This window comes from Hippocampus comes, unplaced genomic scaffold (genome assembly GCF_001891065.2).
Source record: "Hippocampus comes isolate QL1 unplaced genomic scaffold, H_comes_QL1_v1.1 scaffold51, whole genome shotgun sequence".
Lineage (NCBI taxonomy): Eukaryota > Metazoa > Chordata > Actinopteri > Syngnathiformes > Syngnathidae > Hippocampus > Hippocampus comes.
Window position 1 is genome coordinate 3,762,159 of NW_017805497.1, and position 24,748 is coordinate 3,786,906.

General features: G+C 40.9%; 1 protein-coding gene across 2 annotated transcripts; it reads right to left on the minus strand.

Moving 5' to 3' along the window:
- Nucleotides 1–1,425: 1,425 nt before the first annotated feature.
- ugt8 (UDP glycosyltransferase 8) lies at nucleotides 1,426–15,349 on the minus strand. 2 transcript variants are annotated; one of them, XM_019876757.1, is made up of 6 exons: nucleotides 15,128–15,349; nucleotides 10,462–11,294; nucleotides 7,591–7,733; nucleotides 4,002–4,078; nucleotides 3,280–3,499; nucleotides 1,426–1,924 (listed from the first exon to the last, which is right to left on the minus strand). In XM_019876757.1, exons 2-6 carry the CDS (start codon nucleotides 11,290–11,292, stop codon nucleotides 1,549–1,551), a joined length of 1,647 nt encoding a protein of 548 aa, XP_019732316.1. In that variant the 5' UTR covers nucleotides 11,293–11,294; nucleotides 15,128–15,349; the 3' UTR covers nucleotides 1,426–1,548. The 2 variants fall into 2 exon arrangements, with proteins under 2 accessions (XP_019732316.1, XP_019732317.1); XM_019876758.1 differs by lacking the exon at nucleotides 15,128–15,349 and adding an exon at nucleotides 11,450–11,572.
- Between the last annotated feature and the right edge of the window lie 9,399 nt (nucleotides 15,350–24,748).

Consider the following 24,748-nt stretch of genomic DNA (forward strand, 5'->3'; position numbering starts at 1 on the left):
TTTTATCTTTCTTGATATACTCTCACCTTGTGTGTAAAAGCCATGGTCGCACGGAGCAAAAATAAAGATAATAATTAAAGGGTGTCTGAACACAGAAATCCGAATTTATTAATTCACTATAAAGATAATACTTAAATTTTTGAGCATGGATACCCAAATCGGGGAGCGCATAAAACATGAGTATACAAAAGGTGATTTGGAGTATATTCGGGTGTGTGTTTTTCTTGAGAAATGATGGTAATTTATCCTTGGGCACCTTGAAATTCTATTATTATTATACACTACATTTGCTTATAAGAATACATTAAGACTGCATAGCTTGTACCGAAAAGTTGCTGAAATCAACCCTTTTCACTATGACGTTAGGTCACTTCTTCGTTACGTCTCGGGTGTACATTTACTTCAGCATTCACTGACCAAATAAGACGAATAAGTAAACAATGAGCTTCCAGTAATGACATCTTACCTCTATCAAGCTTTGTAATATGAAATCTGAATACTTGCAATCGGTCATATTACACCAAATTAGTTTGTCAGCTCCTGATGAAAGCCACACTCTCCTTCACAAAAGAGCAAGTGATTCAACCTGATCTAAAATCGACAGACACCTATCTGGTAGATGTATAGATTAGGACTACATTGACGGATGAAATTAGACAGGAGCAGGGAGCTAACCAGGCTAATAAACGATGATTTAGACTTTCAGTATTCATTCACCATCTTTTTTTTTTTAATCATTTTTTTATAAGTAAACATAGACCCTAAAAGCTGTCTAGCAGAAATCGACTTCTTCTATCGAACCTGACAACCTGAGGAAAGACTTAATTTTGAGACAAGGCAAATTCACAGGAAGGGACAAATTGAGAGAGCAACCAAACACCGGTAAAGCTTGTCATAACAGTGTGGATATTGGAGCGACTGTATATCCATCATCATGTTATCACACCATGAAATAAGTCCATGAAATAAATTAAAATAAGATAAAACATCCATCATTAAAACTCGTGTTGACAAAAATAAATAAATGTGCCCTCGAGGCTAACCCAGACACTTGGTGAGCTTTGCAGCGAACAATTAAATATTCTAAATAGTTTGAAAGTCCATGTGTGGTTAGTGATATCATTTCATCACGGTCGATCAACTCTTAAAAGAGCAGAGGGACGTGCATCTTCGGTGTTCCAATTTGACGATATGCCGCGGCAGATGCTGTTATTCGACTTTAAATTCTCCTCATGCAGTGGTGACACTTTTACACACACGCACACACACGCGCGCGCGCGCGCACACACACAAACACACACACACACACACACAAACACACACACACACACACACACACACACACACACACACACACACACACACACACACACATATTGCATATCCTTTTTGAGCCTCACTCCCAGTGGCATTTACTTCTTGATGCAGATCTAACAAGGGTCTCTCCTCCAAAGCGTTGATAAAAAACAAACAAAAAAAAAACAACAAAAACCCAGGGCTACGCCCTTGAGCAACCGCCTCCTCATCCCTCTTGGCCATTTGAGAACATTAGTTCACCTTCTTCTCATTCTTCAAGGAGCCATTGCCTTGGTGTTTACCGTTGGACAAGCAGTGGCAGTGTCCATTGACCATGTTTCCATCCTCCCTGGAAACGCTGCCGACTTGGCTCTTGTCACCACACTTTGCCCTCAGTAACCGTCCCAAATGTCGCAAGGCAACGCCCAGAATGACCAAGGCTGACCCTATAACGAAAATCACATCCAGCAAAAAGTACTGGTAGAGGGATATGTCGTATACAGCAGAGCGCAGGTGATCTGTGCCATTGTGACGGAGGGTGTAATTGATCCAGTAGACGGCTCTAGTCACTGGGTGGTCGGGTTGATCTTTGTGGATGGTGGAGAGAATGGCTGCCCGCTGTCGGTACCTGGAGAAAGTTCACCTTTTTTTAGCCAACGTAAATCAATGTGATCCCAAAGACATTCACAAGATAGCCCTACTAAGCAATACAGTAAAGCCACATGCATTTCTCTCTCTCTCTCTTGCTCTCTCTCGCTCTCTTTCTAATGAAACAAATGCAGTCTAAGCATTAATATAAACATACGTATTCTTGTAGGAATTGCATCTTTAATGGGCATATGTGACGATGACAAAGGATGCAATGCTCACAGAAGAATGCTCTGTCATCCATGGAGAAAGCATAGAAAATATTCAAATTCTTGGGGTGGGAAATAGTGGGACACGAACTGTTAGATCATCGTAACTGATTTAAAAATCAGGGCAAAGTGGCCTAAAATTCACAGTTAACCTTTTGTAAAAATTGGACTTAAGTACAGGAGGGCGGGGGGCACTGATGGTGTTTGACTGAGCCAGCCAAAGTGTGATCATTTGGGTCTCGCGCATTGATGACGAAGGCAGTTCGGACTGCCAGAACTCGTGAGTTGCACGACACATGACTGAGGCTGCAGCTATCTAATATTTTGCTCATCGGATAACCTCACTGAAAATTCTATTCAATATTCAAGTATTGGGATAAATTTAAAAATAGTTCATTTTTTCTTCCATGTTAAAGAACAATGATAAAGAATACAGATAAAGATACAGAAGACAACAAAAATTCAATTCATAATAAATGAACAACTTGCTTTCATATTTCGATGACATTGCTCTGCGGCAAAAAATAAACAGGAATGACAAATATTTGCTCGATCAGCTTTTTGTACTGAAGACAGTGGTACCATTCATTTTGGCCCATATGTTCCAGTTTTTCCCGTGACACACGATGTGCTATTTTTTGGAGGAGGTGTTTTGCTAGGCTGCGAGGCAGCACACTGCCCCAGCCACACAACTTAAATGGAACACTGCACATTTCTAACTTCAAAGCTAGATTCCAAGAACAATAAATGAATTGCCATGGGATTCATTGAACATATTGTACCCATCAGACCACCAAGAGGAGATTTCACTTTGCTGCAAGGATAACGGGAGCATAAAGAGACAAACTATGTAGATTTTTGTATTCTACACCCAAAACTGCCCAAGAAAATGTTGTTGGCTACTTTGTCCATTTTTTGTTTTAAATGAGACCGGTGTCGGCAAGTTTTTTTTCAGAAAAATACAGCTTTAACATTTCTGGTGCTACAGTAGATCTATCTAATATTTGCTGAAGTTACTGTGTTTTTTCGGAAATCTTTATAAAAACACAAAAAAAGGGACAATGGGTTTTTGGACAGTGAATATAAAATTTAATAAAAAGGCTGTAAAGTACAAAAGACATCTCACCTTGTGTCATTGATGACGGTGGCCAGGGCATTATAAAGGTCGTCCTCACTCATGCTTTTCCAGTGCAGCATAATGCCCATACCTTTGGCGGTCACACGGGTCATTGTGTCGTAGTGGTCTCCAAAGAGGGGCACACCCACCACTGGCACCCCGTGGTACATGGCCTCAAAGATACTGTTCAGCCCACCGTGACTCAAGAAAGCCCTTATGTTGGGGTGGCCTGAACAGTAAAAGACATCATTGTTGTGGGGTTATCAATATGTGCAAATAATGCTGACCTTAAAATGTGGGTTGGTTTGACACAAGTGACTCAGTAGCGTGAATGCAAAGAGGTGAGGACGTGAGAATGCTGTACTATTGTGACAGCAGGAAACCAGTGGTAATGTGTGGTAGACATTGACTAACACTAGAGGCATGTGCCTGAAAGCCACAGAGTGCGGTTTTGTCATTTCATTGGTAAACATGTTTGCTTCTCTTTGTAAATAGTACGTGATTTTATTAGTCTTATGTACAATCTTTTACAGTTAAAACTAAACAGAACTACTACCCAAAGTTCAACAGAAAGTCATTGGATAACACACATTCCTCCTTTCTGAGACATTCACATCGTAGGCATGGGAGGAAGGATTTGCAAAATAGGTGATAGGTGATACTCAGTGGCTACAATAAAACACGTATTAAAAGCAGAGTAGAGCTGTCCAGGAGTGCTCATGTGAACTCACCCAACAGGTCATTCTGAGGCATCCAATCAACAAGCTTAGTGTTGTTGCCAATGTTACTGGGTGGGGCACCAGAAAATCTGTCAAAGAAAAAAAAAGAGACTGTAACCATTCGCAAAATAATAAAACAATGACCTTACAGCACGTTTGGGAATATATAGCCCCATGTAAAACCCGGCTCGCTATATAGAATACAAAGAACATGGACGCCTAACAAAGGTAGCGGGTCAAAATTTCCCAGTGCAAAAGAGGAATCAAACAAAGGTCTCAACTGGTCTTGCGTGGCTTTAATTTTGCATTCTCACACAAGTGGCAACCAATGTAGACAAATCCTTTCCTCAAAATCTTTTATCTCACTATCTGCAACAAAACACTAAGTCACTGTGTTGCCAATCAAGGCCTACATTCATGCAAGCTAATTATCAATGACATGATTCATTGGGCTTGATCCCACTTCATCTCCTCAGGCCCCCTGTTCTCTACCAGTTCGGAATATCTCATCGTATGGGATCACGGAGCTTCATATCCTCAGAATTTCAGGGCAACAAATATACACAAAATCTTATACGAATGCTTGACTGCAGAAGGGTTTCATTTCATTGTCACGTGTTACCTGCCTCACTTTCTGTTTTGCCATGTTTCAAAAATGCATTCAAATCCCAAATCCAAATTTTCATGGTATGTACTCTATGTGCCACAAAAAGAATGAAGTGCGTGACTCAGTTATTTGAATAACCACTAACTATCACGATGACAAGAACCACCAGACACTTACAACAGAATAAGAACCAATATTCCAGCAGTTAAGTGCATGTTGAGTCATTTGCCATTGGAGTTTACAGTCTTGAGGTACTGTTTTTTTTCTGCATGGTGCTTGCAAAAAGACCACAATAGAAAGCCAAGTTGGGTCTAGACCACTTCGTCATATTGTGGCAGTATTCCTCTGATGAAACTCCATTGTCTTTTCCCCTACGAGCTGGAAACTGAAATTGTCACACAAATGTGGAGTGATTCGGCCATTGATTGGAAACAGAAATGAAGTCTTGCACTTCTTTGCCACTGGATGTCCTCGATACTAATTAAAACGCCTTTAAAAATATTCTTCATCCTGAAAAATATGTTTTCTCATGAAATCTGGTTTTAAAACAGTTTATTCCTGGTTGCAGTCTACAATACCAACATTAAAACTAGTAAAAACAGTTTGTAGTTTTCCTACTCCTAGAAACAACAATGGGGATATTAAGAAAACGTAAACAACCTAGAAATCAAATAAATATACATCTAAACACCTTTCTTTAAAATTGATCATTATCGATACACAGTACACTAGAATGCAACATAATCCATGTGTCACTCTCAAGGCCTGCGGGCCAAATGTGGTGCTCCTGGTCATTTATTGTGGCTGCGATAGCTTTAAAAAAGAACTACGTATAAAGCATCCCTTGACCGCAACCTACTTTTCCCACAATGCATACCAATTCCACTCCTTGCCACTCGATTGCAGCGTAGTCTACATCTTGACATCAATGCCATTTTCCCAAGAATTGAAATTGAGAAAGCGAGCTTTATTGTTGCTGCACAAATCGCCTGAGTGTTAGTCTTTTTTTCAGAATTAGATCTAATATTTGTAAGTCTCTCATCGGTGTCATTGTCTAGTGGTCAGTGTGAAGGATGGGTAAATGATTACGTGCTATTGAATTACAGTTCCACCTTTCTCTGCTCACTGACCAAGCACAAACATTTACCCAAAGTTCATGTTGAACCCTTTGTTACTGATTCATTTGCAGAGCACACACCCATGCCTGACTTATCACATTCATTTTCTTGACTCATGGAGAAAGCAAAGAATCAAAACCTGACCACTTCATTGACAAAAACACCAGCTATGAAACAAATAGCGTAGATGTGAGAGTTTGCTTTACACAATGATTGACCCAGTAAATTTTCCAGCACTTTTTTTCTGTCAGTATGTGTGATAAATTTGTTGATCTCAATAATACATGTGCATCATGAGTAGCTAGTTTTAATTCATCCATTGTCGATGGCACCTGTCCTCACTAGGTTCGTGGGTGTACCCAGGGTTTGACGTTAATCTTTTTAGAGTGGTGGCCCATTAAGAGTCCCCCATATATTCGTGATATGATGTGATGAATTTCAATGATTATACACAAATAGCCATAGATTAATTCATGACTCTGTCATAAGAATCACCTTTTCAAAAAGCCACTCTCCGAATAGTTTGAGAGAAAATATTGACAGCTTAATGTTTCATTTTTCAGTTTTATCCTAATTTATTCAATACAATGGCACTATTTTGCAGATTTCACATGTGGTGGGTCTGGTTCTTGGGTTTGCGCCAATTCAAAATTATCATTCCCCATTGCATGATCTGGCAAAGTGAAGTCGCAATTTACAGCCAATCAAATGCACAGACGCTTTCACACAGACAAAAATCTATTTTGGGGTCTAAACCAGCAAGAGACAGCCGCCCACCGGCCACTACCAAGGCATAAAAATGCAATACATGTTTTCAACAATACTGAATCATTTTTACGATTTCATAAGTACCAAACTTTGGGTTGTATGGTCCTTTAACATGCTAAATTGACTTTTATAAATCATGCAGCTCTCGAAAGTCACAATCAAAACTTGTAGTGTGTCGACAAACTAATAACATTGCTAGATTAGGGCTGGGCTATGTCACTGAAAAGCATATGAATTATTTCATTTTGGTCGATAGGTATACAGTATATTTTTTGGCCTTTTTTTCTGACTGGTCATTTATCTGAATAAATTTATGCCACGCTCTTGTTCCGCGTGAGTATGCCGCACACCCGCGCACACTTCTTCTTCGTTGGTTTAGCTTCTTCTTCTTCATTGGATTAGATGCTTCTTCTTCATTGGTGTAGAGGCTACTTCTTCGTTGGTTTAACTCCTTCTTCATGTTTGGAGGCAGCTGCGCACTGCCTCCAACACGCACAACGCTATGGTCAGGGTTTGCTTTCTGATTTATGTTTTTTTTCTTTTGTCTATCGAACACTTTATAAATGGCATTTTCTAATGAGATCAAGCAAGCGTGTATCACGATACATATTGACACTGAATTATCGCTCAGCCTTATGCTATAAATTTTACTCAATTATTGGATTCGTCACTGGGCACATACTGTATAAACAAACAACCCGTCACTCCTAAGGATGATATAGAGTCTTTAGTTAACTTACCATGCATGTTTTTGGAATGTAGGGAAAAACTGGAGTACCCAGAGAAACCCCAAACATGCAAACATTAGTACACCACACATGAAGGCCGAAGGCCCGACACGAACCCTCAACGTATGAACTTTGAGTTGGAGGTGCTAACCAGTTGGTCTCGCTGAAGCACAGTTTTAAAACAAAGTAAGTAAAAAGAGGCACACAGAAACAAGTCAACAGGTATTGCTAGATTAGATGTTTAAAACTCAAGCGCCTTGCTAAATCCAGAGGTATTTGAGAACCAAGTTGGAAAAATATCAGGACAGTAAAGTGCAAAATATTCACCTCTTTCACTGTGATAGCTGTGACAGGTGAGTAAGGACAAAGAGGTACTTTACCTCCAGATGACTCGCTGGGGTAGCCTGGCGAGGGCTCCTGCCAGTTTGTGTGCAATGTCATGGGAAAGGTACTTCACCCCAGCGCCAAAGGACACCACAACAAAGCCGGTCTCTGCTGTGTCATTAACCCATACTTCAAAGTCCTGTGGGAATATGTAAAAAGTTGGAAAGAATAACTACATTATCCACAGTCATGACAGTAACACAATGTTCTACTACTGTTACACAGTGCTTCACTTCATGTGGTGCAACCTTTTTTTTCTTTTTTTTTTTTTTTTACTGCAACATTTTTGTGCAAGATTTTTTTATTGCTAAACCGACACCTGTTGTAATGGTTTCCTGTGTAATTTCAATTTGGACAAAAACAATGAGCTAAGCTGATTTGGGTCCAAATGGACAAGACAAAACATTCCCTCTGAACAAGTCCTCGGTTGCCATTTATTGCTTTAGAGAGTGATTTTTTCAACGCCAGTAAAGATTACAGTGTTGATTTATGTGAGGATTTAGCTTGCATATATGATTTAACGAGGTCTGATGTCATAAAACGGATTCAAAATGTTGTCTTGCTGATATAGAGAGCAAATAAGTCATTAAAATAAATCCCTTGACGAGTGCTTTCTAGTTATAAACTGCTGTAAATGTAAGATGCTAGCCACTGCTTTCCATGAAGAGACATTGCACTCAGGTGTCACCTTTCGTAAACTCGCTTCCTGCCGCATTGTAATGTTTTCTGCAAAACTTGCAACAAGGGAAAATAAAATTACACGACGCTGAAACACTGAAAATATCACTGCAGGACTCCCTATGCAGCAAAGCCTTCCACCGTTTGGGCGGAGATCAATATTCAACTTCAAAACAGTACCAGGGAAAACGGCAAAATACACGCCACGTTGAATACAGCCGAAACGTTTTCGCAAACAACAACAATGCTGCTTCAGTGAAATTGAGACCGAGTATACTACTGCAGCACAAAAAGGGAGCACACGGCAATCGGGTAAAATAATATTTGCGGATTACTTTTGTCATTTTAAGGAGAGTACGTTAACAGGATGGAGAGACACGGGTCACTGGTCAAGGAAGGATCAGAGTGGAGCCATGGTTGAGTGTTCTACATCCAGCAGACGGAGGTAAATGGTCCAGCTGTGGCAGCTAAAGCCGGACCTGGCACGGAGCAACTGCAGTGGCACACTGTGCTCTGTGTCCCAGCAGTGCAGCCCGGCTGTCCCTACAAGGAAGCTACAGTGACCCCATAAAAAGTCTCAGTGTCCCTTGGCTTCTGCCAAGAACAATGGCCTCATTCTCCCTGCGCTTACATTCTAACTCCCTCACACATTAGGGCACAATGCTCCTTCTGGCCGAGAGAAGCATTCCAAAACCTCCACGCTGAAGATACCAACAACCCACGCCGTCTTTGTCCAAACGATGGACTAACTCCCCCATGCCCCCATCACCCTCTCAGGGAAGTATCTCCTATGTCCAATCAAACCGACGCCATCCTTGCGTTACTTTGTGTACAAATTAGTGGAGGCATGCAAGTAGTGATAAAAGACACAAAGAAAAAATACACATGATATTTAAAAGGAAACTTCGATTCGCTACAGAGTGCTGCAGCCAAGGAGAGAGCAAAGGCCTGCCAAATGGGTCAGCATATGATGTTAGCATGTGTTTATTTTTTTGCCATTTCTGGCCAAGTATCCTCATATGTTACATTGGCACAATGAAGACATACCAACACAATGACAAGTGCTTTACGTCAGGGGTCCCCAACCGCCGGTCCGCGGACCGGTACCGGTCCGCCGGGCATTTGGTACCGGGCCGCACAGAAAGAACTTGCCTTAATTCCGTTTTATTTATTTCGGAATACGAAATATGTTTTATTTTGAAAAACTACCGGATTCTCCGTTACATCCGTCTGTGTTACGCTTGACACACGTCAAGCCACGCTTCTCCTTCACGTGACCGATTACTTCAAAACAAAACGCGGGAGCTCGCAAAATGAGTAAAAAAAAAACTGCTGGAGATCGCAAATGACGGCGGCCTTAAAAGTACGTTCGAGACAACTGGATCAAAGTTATGCCTGAATACTCTGAGATGGCCACAATAGCACTATTGCTATTTCCGACATCCTACCAGTGTGAGACGGGGGGTTTCTGCAGCAACGGCGACGAAAACAAAATTACGAAGTAGACTGGACATAAACCACACACTTGAGGTGTCATTGTCTCCTATTAGCCCGAGATGGGACCGTCTGGTTGCAGAAAATCTAGCTCGGTGCTGTGGTGAGTCGTCATTTTCATGCACTTTGAATTTGCGCTGTATCGTATTTTGAAGGCATTAAACATTGCCATAGCGATCGGAGTGTTGCGGCCAGATTAGACGCTCCTTGTGTTTATTATTATATTTCGAAAACGCCACAGTTTTCATGCAGCTCATACCATATTATTTTGTTGTATTATTTCCGCCACACCTTAATTGCCGGTCCCTGAAAATATTGTCTGACATAAACCGGTCCGTGGGGCAAAAAAGGTTGGGGGCCCCTGCTTTACGTCACTCATGTTGCGTCGGCTCGGCGCTTGGAGGCTCAGCTACCAGTATGGGGACGCAAGTCGAGCTGTGTTCAGCCAAGTGGCTACTGTGTAATTAAAACAGCCCAAAGGCATGACAGTTACTACAATTATTCCACGTATGTCCATGGTAAAACGTCACCGATAATATTAGCTCTTTTGATCGTTACAATGAGAAATAAGTGGCTCAGCCTATGTATAAAGCGCAAGCTAGGGTGAAGTGCTCATTGTAAAAGTGTTGACACAACGGTCTGCCTACCTAATGAAGCACTTGTGATTTATTCTGTGCGCCGCTCGCAACTCTCACCTGTGGCAGTGGGTTTGCTGGCCTGGTGAGGATGCCTCCAATGTACACCACGTGTGGGAGGGTAGGCCTGGGGAACTCCAGCGCCAAGTCAGTGCACAGCATCCAAATCTGGCTGCCTCGCACCAGGTCAGTCATAGCCACTCGCGGCTTGATTCCATGTTTCCTCATGATCCGATCGTACTTGGGGATCAAAATAAAATGGACTCCAAAGTTCTCTATGAGGTAGACAGCTGTGTTGGTGATCCTTTGGAACAGTGACATGCGGTCGGTCAGCAATGAGTTGAACACGGGCACGTATGAGAGAGGGGTCGGGGCTCCCACCTCCGTAGGGTACCACAAACCTGTGCTGACCACGGCATATTTCAAGCCGAGTATATGTGCAAGGACAAACCCGCACATTTCGTTGGGGTCCACCAGCAACAGGTCAAACTTGGCCTGCTTGAGGCGGGCCATGACCTCTGAATTGCCTACGATAGCATCACAATTCTGGCTGTAGTGTTCAAGAATGTCAAAAAGCTCCAGAAATGTAAGGCGGCCTGAAAAGATGTTGCCAACTTTAGACTGCAGGAAACTCTCAGCTGTGCTGCTGTTGAAAACGCCCGCGTAGCGCTGTAGTTTATAGTGAGGGGAAGGGAGTACCTCACGTCCCTCCGAGACTAGGAAATGGGTCTCATGGCCCTCCTGATGCAGAGAGGTGGCCAGCGTCTTGAAAATGTACATATGGGATTCAAACAGGGTTGGTGGGACCACAATGATTTTAGCAGCCCATGATGCACTGGGATGCCACATGAGGAGGCCAACGAGGAAGAGTAGAATTGAGGGCAGGAGCATGGCTGAAATGAAAAAGATATTTAGATTAAAACACTGCTCATCAATCTTACACATTTAATAATGGACTGCATGCTTAGTGGAAATCACAGAAAAAGAATCAAACTTAGATTGACGTGTTTCCTGTATGAAATATTTGGTGTGTACTTGGCAAGGTCACAAGACTACGTGTTGCCCTCTTTATCCACTGCATTTCACCGATTTCACTCATTCGACTGTTCAACCTCGAAACAGCCATCACCGACACATCTTTGCCAGCTCCATAATCATACTCAAAAAACATCAACAAAAAGACAGACAAAAGAGAAACAGCTGCTGTGTTCATAAAAACAAAGAACCATTCGCAAGGATTATCACCTCCGTGGCCTATGACAACATGCATACATTATTTCTCCTTGAAAATAAGTTTCAACACAGAGGAAATGTTCATCATACAGAACTATACAATGTCACAGATGTTTCTTGAATATAAAAATGGCATATGGACTCACTGTTCTGGGTACCTTTGCAGCTAGATAAAGGAGTCTCACTCTGTAAGAGAGTAACTTGAATGCAATGCCTGAGGCCGTGTTGTTAAATTTGTTGTAACAGCCAAGCATCAAAGTGTGAAACAAAAGGTTATATTTTGGTGTCTGTTTGTTGGGAGGTTTGGAAGTTGGTATGAAGTACACAACAATTACATAGTAACTATTTCCATGATACTTTGTAAAGTGGTAGTACATGGGCCACAGAAGCACTCATAACATTTTGGTCCAGATCCAGATACATGTAAATGTCGCTGGTACAGCTTCCATGTGAATTGGCATTTGTTTTTCAAATTTAGCAGAAGAGTGCCGCAGTAAAAGAAGCTTGTTGCTTTTTACAGCTTGCACTGTCCATCCATCCATCCATCCATCCCTCCATCCATCTTCTGAAGCATTTATTCTCACTAGAGTGTCGCGTGTATCCCGTAGCCTATCCCAGTTAATGTCAACAAGTCAAGAGTTCGGCTATTTCGAATTTGTCTTTTACAATAACATACTTTTGAAAAGAACACATTAAAATGCATATTTTAGCATTAGACATGGCCATGTTGGCCTCCAAACATGATGTTTTAGGATAAGAAACAGGCTATCTAGGATTTTTCCCAGCCTTTTGTGTCAGAAAATGCAACTTCTCAGTGCTATAGATTGGTCCTTTTGGTGTTGAGCCCTTTTGTCAAACTCTGACTTGTTTGCATCATTTCCTGAATTTAATGTTTAAGATCATCAAACACATTTTAATATCAGACAAATATAACACAATTAATAAAATGCCGTTTATAATAGGGATTTTATGTATTAAGGGATAATATATAGATTCAAGCTACCTGGACCTATGTGGAAAAAGTACTTGCCCCCTAAATCTAATTAGTTGGGGCACTCTTAACATCTGAAAAGCTTTCTATAACTGGCAATGAGTCTTTCACATTTCTGTGTTGTTTTTTTGTTTGTTTGTTTGTTTGTTTGTTTGTTTGTTTGTTTGTTTGTTTGTTTGTTTGTTTTGGGGTTTTTTTTGGTTTTGGGTTTTTTTTGTCAGACAGATTCTATTTTAGTTGATTTCTTGATTGAACAAGTCTGCAGGGCTAATCGGGTTTGGCTGTGATCAGTGAAAATGAATTGAAAATATGATTAGCCACAGTAAATTCATGCTTTAAAAACGGAGGCAACTGGCAAATACTTTTTCAAACAAGTAACTGAATATTTTTTTCCCTCTTAGCAAATCAAATCATTTAACATTTTTCATTTTAATTTTATGTGTCTGATGTGTCTGATTCATTTGATGATCTTGAACATTAAAAGATGTATAAAATTATTCTATGAAAAAAAAAGATTTTTAAAAGGGGACAATTATTTTAATGACTGCATTGTATATACATTGTACTTTGAGGGATTAAAGCAGTAAACATATAGAATATGTTTTTCGGGCAAGAGACATTTTCAACCAAGTTTCAAGTTTTGAGAAAGATTTTGTTATTTTCAAGGCAATATTAATTTTGAATGGTATTCAACAAACGATAGCTGAGGTAGCAGACATACAACAGCGCTTTCAAGAATTATTCTCTTCTGTGCTGGATGTTGTTTTTAACATTATCCTTAAATTGCGAGACTTGATTGGTGCACGTTTAAACCTGCATGGACATATGAGCTGTGTTCTGAATTCTCCAACTGTGAGAAAAAAAAAAAGAGAAGAGCGGGTGGCCATACAAGACTGTTGTTCAAGTTCAACCAGTTTTCATCCTCGAAAGTGGATGCATGTAATGACAAAAATACTACATTGCAGTTCTTGTCATTATGCTATCAACATTCAAGTCCAATGGCATAATCGCGCTCTAATACCAGTCAACTAATGTATCCTTGGAAACGACAGCATCTGCAGCCTTGATGATGTATTGCTTATGCCGATTTGCTCAGTGAGCTCCGTTGAGAGGCCTGAACTTTCAAGAACAAGAGGACAAGTCATTCCAAAGGCTATCATATTTGATAACATGGAACAAGCATATCATAAGTGAAACTGATATGCAACACCAATGTTTGCTGTTGCATTAAAATATTTGGGTGATTTGGAGAAACTCAAATTCCAAGGCTAAAGTAGTAAAAAAAAAAAAAATTGAAGGCGGAGTTTGGAAGAGGGAAACAACACTTGCTGTTCTTTTACTGAGTCACATGCAAACCTGTTTATGACAGAAACTTCCACACCATTACAAGGATTCGTCATCAACATTGCCACATCCTAACCCAACGACCAGTATTTACAAATACTGTCCAAATTTTAAAATAACTTCAGCCATAAGTGTATCGGATTAATGTCGTTTCCCTTTAAACATTCATTCAGAAAGCTTACTATCTCTCTAAGCATCAACACACACGTAAACTGGTCTGACAAGCTCTCTCACTCCATTTGTAAATGCCAACAACGCCAACAAAACAGAAGTCACCTGACAAAAATGATACACCTGCACCTGTGGCGACCAGGCAAGAACAAACTTCCAAAAAAAAAACTTCATCTCTGAGAGAATGCTTCAGTGTTTGCAGAATGGGAGAGACATTTTCAATCTATCAGCATTCAGCATGACTGTTCCATGGTAGATGGCTACAATTTATGTAATCTAAAACATGGTTAAGAGTCATTATAGACAGTTAAGTAACAATTCAAATACAGTGCAAACCTATAATACTGCACAAAGTAAATTCGACGCTTTGTAACATATTAGTGAATATTTTAATTGCTGACCATGCAACCCTGGTTTTAAGTAGGCCTAAACTCCTAAGATCCTGGATCTTTTTTGCAGGGACAAAGTGGGATCGTTTGCCTTGGAATACAGTAATGGTCGAATGAAAAGTGTCATTTAACCATTTGAACAGTTAAATTCATGATCAATATTCATTTGAAATAACAAGAAGACAACTGGAAAAACCCGACTGTAATTTAACATGCAAACCCAAATGCGACTTCCTGGATCATTTAAAACTACCGAACTACGAATATACACCAAGAGTTTAATAAACACACAAAATAACACCGCATAAGGAGGTGGGGTAATGGGAAAAGCGCAACTACTCTGGTGGGACTTCACGCATCATTCGTACCCTTGTACAGGAAAGGCGGTGAACGCCACACGGTCACTTGGTTACACCTGTGCCTCAAGACTGACGTGTTGTCCTAAATAAACGATTCGGGAGAATATAATACCGTTTGATTTGTAAAAATCAACATATCCTTTTACTGATGGCGACTGTAGGTTCGACCGGAGGGAGAAAGAGTCGATCTGATAGTGCGGGACACCTGTCGGCAATTCGCAACGCTCTTTCGGGCCCACCTTGTGACTTGAATGTTGTTCCGGAGTAGAGGAAGACGTCTCTTCTGTTTCTATTCGCCCGTGGAGAAGTTCAACTTGGGAGCCCAAAAGTGGTAGAAAAGTGTTATCAGCAGTGCAGCGCATGTATGTTAACAAATGGTGGCCCGGGTTTTTGGAGGACGACAACCGGAGTGCGTATGCAAGCAACTGCCACTCGGTCCGATGGCGGTGGAAGGAAGGCGGGACTAGCAGCGACCCCAGGGAGGGATGGAAAGATGGGGAGTGGCTGAACATAGCCGCGGTGCTTGGTTTGAGAAAAGACGAGATGCGTGAGCCCCTTAGTTTGTGTTACAGGTGAGGTGACTCTGTTGATGTTGTCAGCATTTGGGATGAGCGCTATAGGGGACGGGACGACTGTACTCTTGTCATGTGCGTGACAGTCCGTAAAAATAGTTTTTTTTTTTACTTACACTTTCACTGTCGACAAAAGTAGGTATTGTACTTCAGCAAGGCCGAGTGTGCTGGCATTTCAGGCCTGGTACACACATAATAATTATTGAAATCTTAAAATAATTTTGGTATCCGTTACAGATCTCACGCGTAGCGATTAAAATAATTGTTTGTGGCGTGTTACGATTATATCAACACTAAGCACCATATATACATACAAATTCTGCTCCATCACCGGTATACAGTACACCGTTTACAGTTTACATGCAGAGAGATCAGGGTGGGGGTTCAACACCTCCACCACAGTAAACAGATTCTTATCAGGCAGGAAAGAGTGGAGAGTCACAACACGCATAGAAGCATGTCTGTTTACATAGTACACACACACACACACACACACACACACACACACACAAACACACACACACACATTCAGACCTAGGAGATTTTGAATGCCTTGTAATTTGGGTGATGGGGCCCCTATTGTGTGTGTGTACTTAAACACAATTGAATGTTTCTTCGATAACAGTCATCCGTTTGTGTGTGCACTCACGCCCCCCACCCCAACCCTCCACAACAGCTTCCTAACTTCTTCCATACGTCCACAACCCTTGGTGTGTGTCCCGTCAGGTTTATTTAGGTACACCTTAATCACAACAGAGGTCGGCTTTCACGTTTGAGCCCATCGATCCAGAAAGTCTTGAATGGAGTGTGATGTAGCGGCAGCCACACTTATCTGTTCCTTGAACAGGATTTTGGCCAAATTGATAATCAATTAACAATTAAAAATTGATCAATTAACGTAAATCTCCTAATACCTTCATCATTATCTTAGGGAAAACATCTGTATTTTATTGCATCACTTTTCAACCATTAATACAGCATATGTAAATATTTTTCAGTGCAAAGTTACCTTAAATCATGATACGTGATACATAAGTCAAACAAATAAAGACAATCCAAGGGTTTCACCTTTACCAAAGGCTAACTGAGAAAACTGTTGCAAAATGCAACAAAGGAGAAATGCTTACAGAAAATGCAATAACATTAACCTGCAAGTAGCAACTTTTTTTTTAAATCCCCATCAATATAGTGAATTGTGAAGGACATATGTGACCCCATTGTTCTGCTTGACCATTGATCATTTGTGGTTGCAAGGAAATAGACAATTTTTGTAGTTTTAAGTTTGACCGATAAAAGCTTGCGCGTTCTCCATAGTGACGACGTTTGAGACTAAAATTCCACCTGTTGCTGAACCTAACCCTTATGTTACAGTATCCACCCATCCATCCATCCATCCATCCATCCATCCATCCATCCATCCATCCATCCATCCATTTTCTGGACCGCTTCATCCTCACAAGGGTCACGGGGCATACTGGAGCCTATCCCAGCTGGCAGGCAACACCCTGAACCGGTTGCTAGCAGGGCACACAGGGACAAACAACCATTCGTGCTGACACTCACACCTAGGGACAATTTAGAGTGTTCAATCAGCCTGCCATGCATGTTTTTGGAATGTGGGAGTAAAGCGGAGTACCTGGAGAAAACCCACGCAGGCACAAGGATAACATGCAAATTCCACACAGGAAAACCGGAGCCGGGATCGAACCCACAACCCCTGCACTGTGAGGTTGACATGCTGACCACTGGACCACCGCCATGTTACAGTTTATTACGTGATATTATTATTATGAAAATTTGATATGCTAGAAAAAATAAACAATGGTATGTATATTCATAATCAGAAAAAAACATCTCATAAAGTTTACTTGCAACTCTGATGAAAAAAGAAAGTAAGAAAGATTTGGTGACCAGAGTTATCTGTATGCACGAAGCATCCAAGACACCGACATTTTTGGAAGTCTGTCTGAAAAGTATGGGTGACAAAATACCAAATTATCCATTACTCCTATGAGGCACCAATTTGCCAAGAGGGCAATGGAAAAGTGGCTTTCCATCCACTCTCACCCATGATTTCTCCTTTTACATTCTTTATCTCCGCTTCACTCTCTCTTTACAGCTCCTCCTTATTGCTGTTCTCTTTCACCACCTTCCCTCCCATCTCCTGTCCCCTCACATATCAGGTGGGTTATATGAGCTCCACATGAATTCTTCATCACCCTGAGACACCCAATCTACGCAACAACCAGGACAGATCTCTCACGAAGGCCCTTTTTTCGTTCCCAGCGTTAGTTTGGCACTTTGTACAGGTAGAATTGGGCGTAACGGGTCTTTGCGTGGTTGTGGGAGGGAACTCAGCCTTTTCCTGGCCAATCGTAGTAGGATCCCTTATTTGCATTAAAATCACGGGAGGCTGTACTTGGCATCGCAGAAATAGAAATAGACTTGTTGGGGTCCATCCATGACATGGGAAGGTAAACTGCAAGATCTCCCCTTGTGGATCATGTAGTTGGTCATGCATGTGACGTGGGCAATTGGAGACTGGCTTAATGGCACCCACGTCCATGCATCTGAGTCTTTTTTTTAAACAAATACCAGTGCTTGGAAATTATGGTATAAGGTCAATTCACAATACCATACTGGTGCTTGGTACAACACTAATTTCATCCAACTTCTCAGTCAATGAAAATCAACTTGATTCACTAGTAATGAAAAATCAGCTTTAATTAATTAACCAATCATTCCGTTTTTATCAATCTTGATGTATTGTAGCTTATAGAAGAAGAAAAACACTATTGACATTTGCAATTGTTTTATACACCATTTTTGTGGCAAATGTAAGAGTAATATAACAATGGCAGGCGTATTACTTATTTATCTTATTTTAATTTGCTTTGCATTCAAAGGGACTTGTGTAAATGATCTTCCATTTAACACCTGAGCTCTTTTAAGATGTCTGCTTATCTTCAATGAATGACCAAAGTGGTCATTCTTCCAGATAAGAGCCTCTGTGTGTACTTATCTTATCTTGGGCATAATTTACAGGGAAGCAGTATGGTGTGTCCTTAATTTAGTGCCACTGACAGCTCGTAGCTCATCTAATCCCGAGAGGGTACAGCAAACACTACATGTAAAGGCTTCTTGACTTTCAATTTTTAGAACTCCATGCTCATAAAGTTGACTATCACTACTGAGCACTGGTTTCACAGACTTCACAACCACATCATTACGCATCTGCACAACCGATACAAAAACAATAGCAATATTCTGCAATGCAGTTTTACAAAGTAAATAGATTTTAATACATCAACGCAACGGATTGTTCCATTTAAATAATAGTGAAGTCTGTGGCTTATTATCTATTCATAGCTCTTGTATTGATTCTGATTAGTTGTACAGTATGTGGACTTCTCCTACTGAATACAGTCAATGTAAGTGATACTTTTCTTTTTAAGAAACACGATAGAGAGGCTAACTCGGCCCTAAAACTTTCGTTCAATTTGGAGAGATAAATGTACCATAAAATATGGTGGAATTCCGCGTACGTATTTTGTGAATTCATGAATGAATGGATCAGCAGCTGTCATCTAAAAGATGAATTCAACACCGAAGCGAAAGATGCATCCTGTTACAACTATCAATCAAAAAAACAATGCTCATCTGCAATTATGCTTTCACTGACGTCCTGGAAACAAAATACAGCGGCATTGGATCAAAATTCTTTGAGGTAGAAAGTACAGTCAGCAAGTGTAATGAACAGTTATGGCCAGCAGAGGGCGAGCAAACACCATGACGTAAAGCTCAGCAGCAGTTCTTGTAATGAAATTCTCTACGGCGCCACAGTAACATGGTTTATATCCCCTGTCAAATAATTTCGGTTTGGTTCCCAGGCTTGACTGGGACAACGGAAACAGTACTCTGAGTGCGCATTAGTGTGCATACAATAACTTGTGAGTCCTGACAAAAAGAAACACAGCTGGTTGCCACTCACTGCACCTGACATCCATCTAAGTTCAATGATATTTATTTCTTCGGAAATAATCTGCCTGTGTGGCATCGTCATAAAGATAAGTGACAGATGCATCATTTTGTGCATTTTGGGGCATTGAAAGGACAGAGTCATTTGGTAAGTCCTTATAGCAACGAGAATGGAGGTCAAAACATTCAACCATCAATTCCCTAGATCACTTCCCACTCTCTCCCTCTACAGCTGTCTCTTTGGCTTCTTTTCCTTACCCAAGAACTCACTCACTGGCTATGTAATCAGTCGTCTCAGCACTGGCCCTTTTCTTTCTGCCTGGCCTGCCTTATCGCTTCTCTGCAGTTTCCTTCTATGTCATTACTCTGCTATTAGTGTTGCATCCTGGGGCTGAAACACTGACCTTATAGCCACAGCTATGCTCAAAACATCTGCATGTGCAAGATAACACAGTCACCTTGCTACCTCTCGCTTTATAAAACAATGTCCAAGAACAAATGCACCTATAGATTTGTTTTTCCTGTAATGAAGTCAATTTCCATACAGAAAAAAAACTGAAATATATGAAATGCAATTAAAACGTAGAATGGAGTTGACTTTTTATGACCTCCCTTGATAACAATGTAGGCCGACATTATGAAAACAGCCAAAATACGCAATACAAAGTACTTGAATCATAAAATATTAAATTTAATAAAATAATCAATGATAAAATTGTCAAATGGATTCTCACGCTGTTCCAGTTAACCTTGTATTGCACCATATTATGTGCATGTTGCCCACTCGGCATCCATTGCAGCCTTGTCATTCTGTGAGGGGGATTACCCCGTCTGTGGTCCCCTCCTAAGGGTTTCAACTTTTTTTTCCCCAAGGAAGGAGACTCGTGATTGAGGGTTGTATAAATAGATTTGACTTGACTCAAAATACAATTAATAGCCTGCTTATTGGGATGTTGTTGTAATTTCGTAGAATTGTTGTGTATCATATTTGTAGCCCTAGTTCTTTTTAAATGACTGATTATGTCAGTCTGTTAGCTTTAAGCAAAAACGATTTCAGGTTTTAGGATGTTTTGAGAAAGACCTTTCTCGCTTTTATGAGTTGTATTTGCACAACATGGTTGAAGTGACACAATCTGAATGTGGTACATTGCAGGAGAAAAACAACACATGTATTGAATCTTATCTCTGTAGTGACCGATGTGAGAGGCAGATTATTTGACTCCTCCAGTGCTATTATTAACAAAACATTTTATAGTCAAGTCAAGTTTATCGACACGGCTCTTAATCATAAAATAGTCTCTCTTAAAGGAATCCACAGTTCACAAAGAATCAAAGACATCCCCTGTTCTTCGCCCTCTATCTGGGGCAAGAAAGCAACTCTGACAATACCCATTAAGGGGAAAAGAAACCATGATAAGCAATCACAGATGGAAGGACCCCCTTACAGGATGTGCAGGCTGCAATGGATGCCAAATGGGCAGCATTTAGCACATGATATGATGCTGTACAATGTAGGTTAAAACAGCATTCAATAAAGTGAACCGCCACATATAGACGTCTCCAGAAGGGTGGTGGCCCTGAGGACCTTTCCCAGTTGGTCTAATAGTCTAGACTGCAACATCTGTGGGGAATTGGTTCTTTTCAAATCTTGTCCCGGCCATTTGATACAGAATCCTTAGAGCAAAAACAAGCTTAACTTTGATCATCACCTCCTGACACTCCTCTGAGAGCAGGAGAGGAGAAGCGGCAGTAAAATAGGCCAAAATCCAGATGTCGCGGGGTAAGGCGGAGCATGGGACTAATCGTAGACTAGGTGTGGTGGTTTCACCAAATGTTGAACACTTTAAGCAATCCCAATGAGAACATGGTGAAATTGTGTGTTGTCTCCAACGTGTCAACCTCAACCATCTTGGGTCAGATGTTGTCCAGAATGACTGTTGTACAGTAATGCCTGACGTTTGGAATATCAGTTTGATGAATAAACACATTTGATTTCTTTGGTCGTAGTTTATGTATGTCAATTATTTGAACAATAGATGATCAGTCAAAATGAAAATGTTGCTGAACATTTTTTTTTTGGAATATAACAGTCCAATTCAGTCACTCTGGTAGTGCATGACGGAACTTGCTTGTATAGTTTTAAATTCTAGTGAGTGTTCCGCTACGGTAAGCTACTCCTAATTCCCTCTTGATGGATTTTCTACAGATTTTTTTTTTTATCCCAAATCCTCTCACTTCACCTCCCTCGGTGCTCTCATTTCCTCTTCCCCCATCTTCTCACTGAGCAGGTGCACCGGGACAGAGCCACTGAGCTGTGAAATCTCTACTCCTTGAGACACATTTCATGCCTCGCCCATCAAAATGCATACACACAAGATGTCAACCTACTTTCCTCCCTTATTCTTATCTTTTCCTGTGTGTGTGTGTGTGTGTGTGTGTGTGTGTGTGTGTGTGTGTGTGTGTGTGTGTGCGTGTGTGCGTGTGTGTGTGTGTAAACGCAAGTACAGGTATACGGTAATAGGAAATGGTGAAGCTTATAGGGGCGGTATTAGGATTATTATGACATTGGGAAACTGATGGTTATAATTGATTCAGTGCTTGTATCTGCATACTCGCATGTGTATGAGCTTGTGTCTGTCTGTTGCTGACCACATCTACATCTTTAATGTCTGAGGATGAATAATGTATGAGGCCCATGGCTCGCAATGCGCACACACACACACACACACACACACACACACACGCACGCACACACGCACGCACACATACACACACATATAACTGACTCCATTTAGGCAAATATCACCCACATTTTCCCGTAGTGCCACTGTCATCACAAGGCTTCTTTTGTTGATGTGAAAGAGCAGAGCAATATGTTGGCTTCTTGAGTTTCCTGTGAACACGCAGCAGATTTCCTGTCAGATTGAACCACAACCCCAGCTCATTTCTTTTTTTCTAACCTGTGTGTACTTTTGCTGCTGACATCTTTCAGCAGTTTAGTGGCACACCTGACCGGAGAAGCTTTCGTGATTCAATCATGCATGCTTGCTTTATAATGCTAATTTGACTCTCACCTCTCAGATCTGAACCCTGTCATAGTTCCCACATGCCCACACACACACATTCATCTTTTTCCACCGCCTCTTGTGAAGATGACTATTTGAAGCTGCAGCCTTGGATGGTCTCTACAGCAACTGCACATACTGATGTTTTGACCCTACTGACCACCACCATAATAGCAATTCTACCCTCAGCTCATACCTTTTCATTTTCCTCAGGTCCATAGCTGTGTCTTGCTAGACTGGATTACTTCCCAACGCGCAAAACTAAGTAAATTGAGCACTTCACTGAGCGCTTTGATAAGTACTCTTGAAATGCCACGCATAAACCGTGTCCACAAGTGAGCAGGCACCAGTACATTGGAGTGCTTCCTACAGGAATCTTCATCATAACAGACACCATACCAATGGGATGTCTTCTTCTGCCATAGTGGCGTGGAACTGGATGGGAGAAACGAAGAAGGCAACTTCTACTCTCAAAAAAGCTAAACAATATGGTGCTAATGTTAATTTTATCACAGTTTATTGGTGAACAGCAAACTGCCGAATCACTGCTTCACTCATACAAGAAAACATAATACAATATTTTAACAATTATTGTTGTTTTTGGGCTTTTCATACCAGTTCCTCATCAACATTTGATTTTCTCCAACCTTTTGGAGTCAGGATGAGCTCCATTTTTTCCATTCACATGAGATATATGACATAAACAGCATATTTCTAAGTTTAACATTCAATTTGGGAGGAAGGACTGTCCATGTTGTACCCAAGAACACAAAATTACGCACTAATCTCAAAAGAAGCAGCAGCTGAGCCAAATTGGTATTTTGCATAAAATGTGACTAGAATTAGTCTTGTACTGTAGCTCAGCATGCACATAGAGCAAGGTTCTCCCTCACCCTGCAAATTAAACAGATCACTATAAAACTAATAAAAAAAAAAATTCAACGGCTGGATATGATTTTCTATTTGCACATCATGATGATATTTTTGACAGCACACACCTTGAGGTTCACTATTTTCCAAGTGCTTTTGTAAAAAAATATTTTCGTCAATCGTCTCAACTCTGGTAAAGCAACTATGATAAACACCACTGGAACAAATCTGCTGTCTAAAACCTGTTTCATACTGCAGCATAAACACAGAAACATCGTATTTCTCCACTTAGTTCCACAAATCATTCAGAGTGGGTCACTAAGTTGCATTTTTTTATAACCGGACAATATCATCTCCGAGCATCAGTTTACAGTACTGAGCCATCCTCTGCCAGGAAAGTGCCTAAAACCCTCATGAGTCACCACTACCAAGCTCGAGTGTGAATAACAGGGGACAAACCGAGGATAAAAAAAGGACACCAATACGGACTTGCACTCTTGTGTATAAAGGCAAGATTATATGTCGAAATAAATGCTACATTAACTTACATGATATATACATTTTTTAGTAGACTATACTGTATATTTACTTTAAAAAATCAGTGTACTGTATCTAAAGATATGATATATGTGAAAAAAATTGTCAACATTATCTATAAGTTTTTTTTGTCTTTTTTAAATGCAGAAATAAAAATAACATTCATATCAGTGCTGTCTAAAAGTACAGAATAAGGTGCTTTGGTGAGCAGTGTGGAAGATGTTGGCACGACAGTAAAGAGTTGAGGAAAAGTGATATGAGCATTTCTCTCCCAGGGTGGAATTAAAAGCCCGCATGGCATCGGGAAGAAAGCATTTCCGCAATCTGTCATTGGAACACAACAGCAACATCAGCCGCAATGAAGCTGCTCCCCTGCAGCCTAGAACCGACGCTGTACATTGGATACTGAGGATAGTCCACGATGGACAGAAGCTTGCTCAGCACCCTCCTTCCCGCCACAGACGTCAGGCTGTCAAACATCGTGCCTGAGTGTGCCTTCCGCGTCAAGTTTGTCCTGGCAAGAAGTGTCTCTTTCATTGATGTTTGGATTAGGACGCACAATGTCTCAAGTGTTATTGGAGGTTGAAATGATAATTAACTGGGCAAACTAATGACATTCAAGAAATGCATCATACATATTTTGTTTTACTGAGGTGTTATACTGAGATATGTTTCTTCGGGCGACACGGTGAACAAAGGGTTAGTATGTTCGCCGCACAGAATATAGGTCCAGGTTTGAATCTGGGCCTTCCTATGTGGGGTTTTGAATGTTATCCCCATGCTTGTGTGGGTTTTCTCCAGGTACTCTGGTTTCTTCTCGCATTCCAAAAACATCCAC

What these genes read in the sequence shown, in the direction of transcription:
- ugt8 (XM_019876757.1), bottom strand. Translation starts at nt 11,292, where the DNA reads ATGCTCCTGCCCTCAATTCTACTCTTCCTCGTTGGCCTCCTCATGTGG. An exon ending in GCCTCAGAATGACCTGTTGG is followed by an intron (nt 3,500 to 4,001) that starts GTGAGTTCACAT and finishes TTTACTGTTCAG; the next exon opens with GCCACCCCAACATAAGGGCT. An exon ending in ACCGTCATCAATGACACAAG is followed by an intron (nt 1,925 to 3,279) that starts GTGAGATGTCTT and finishes AACTTTCTCCAG; the next exon opens with GTACCGACAGCGGGCAGCCA.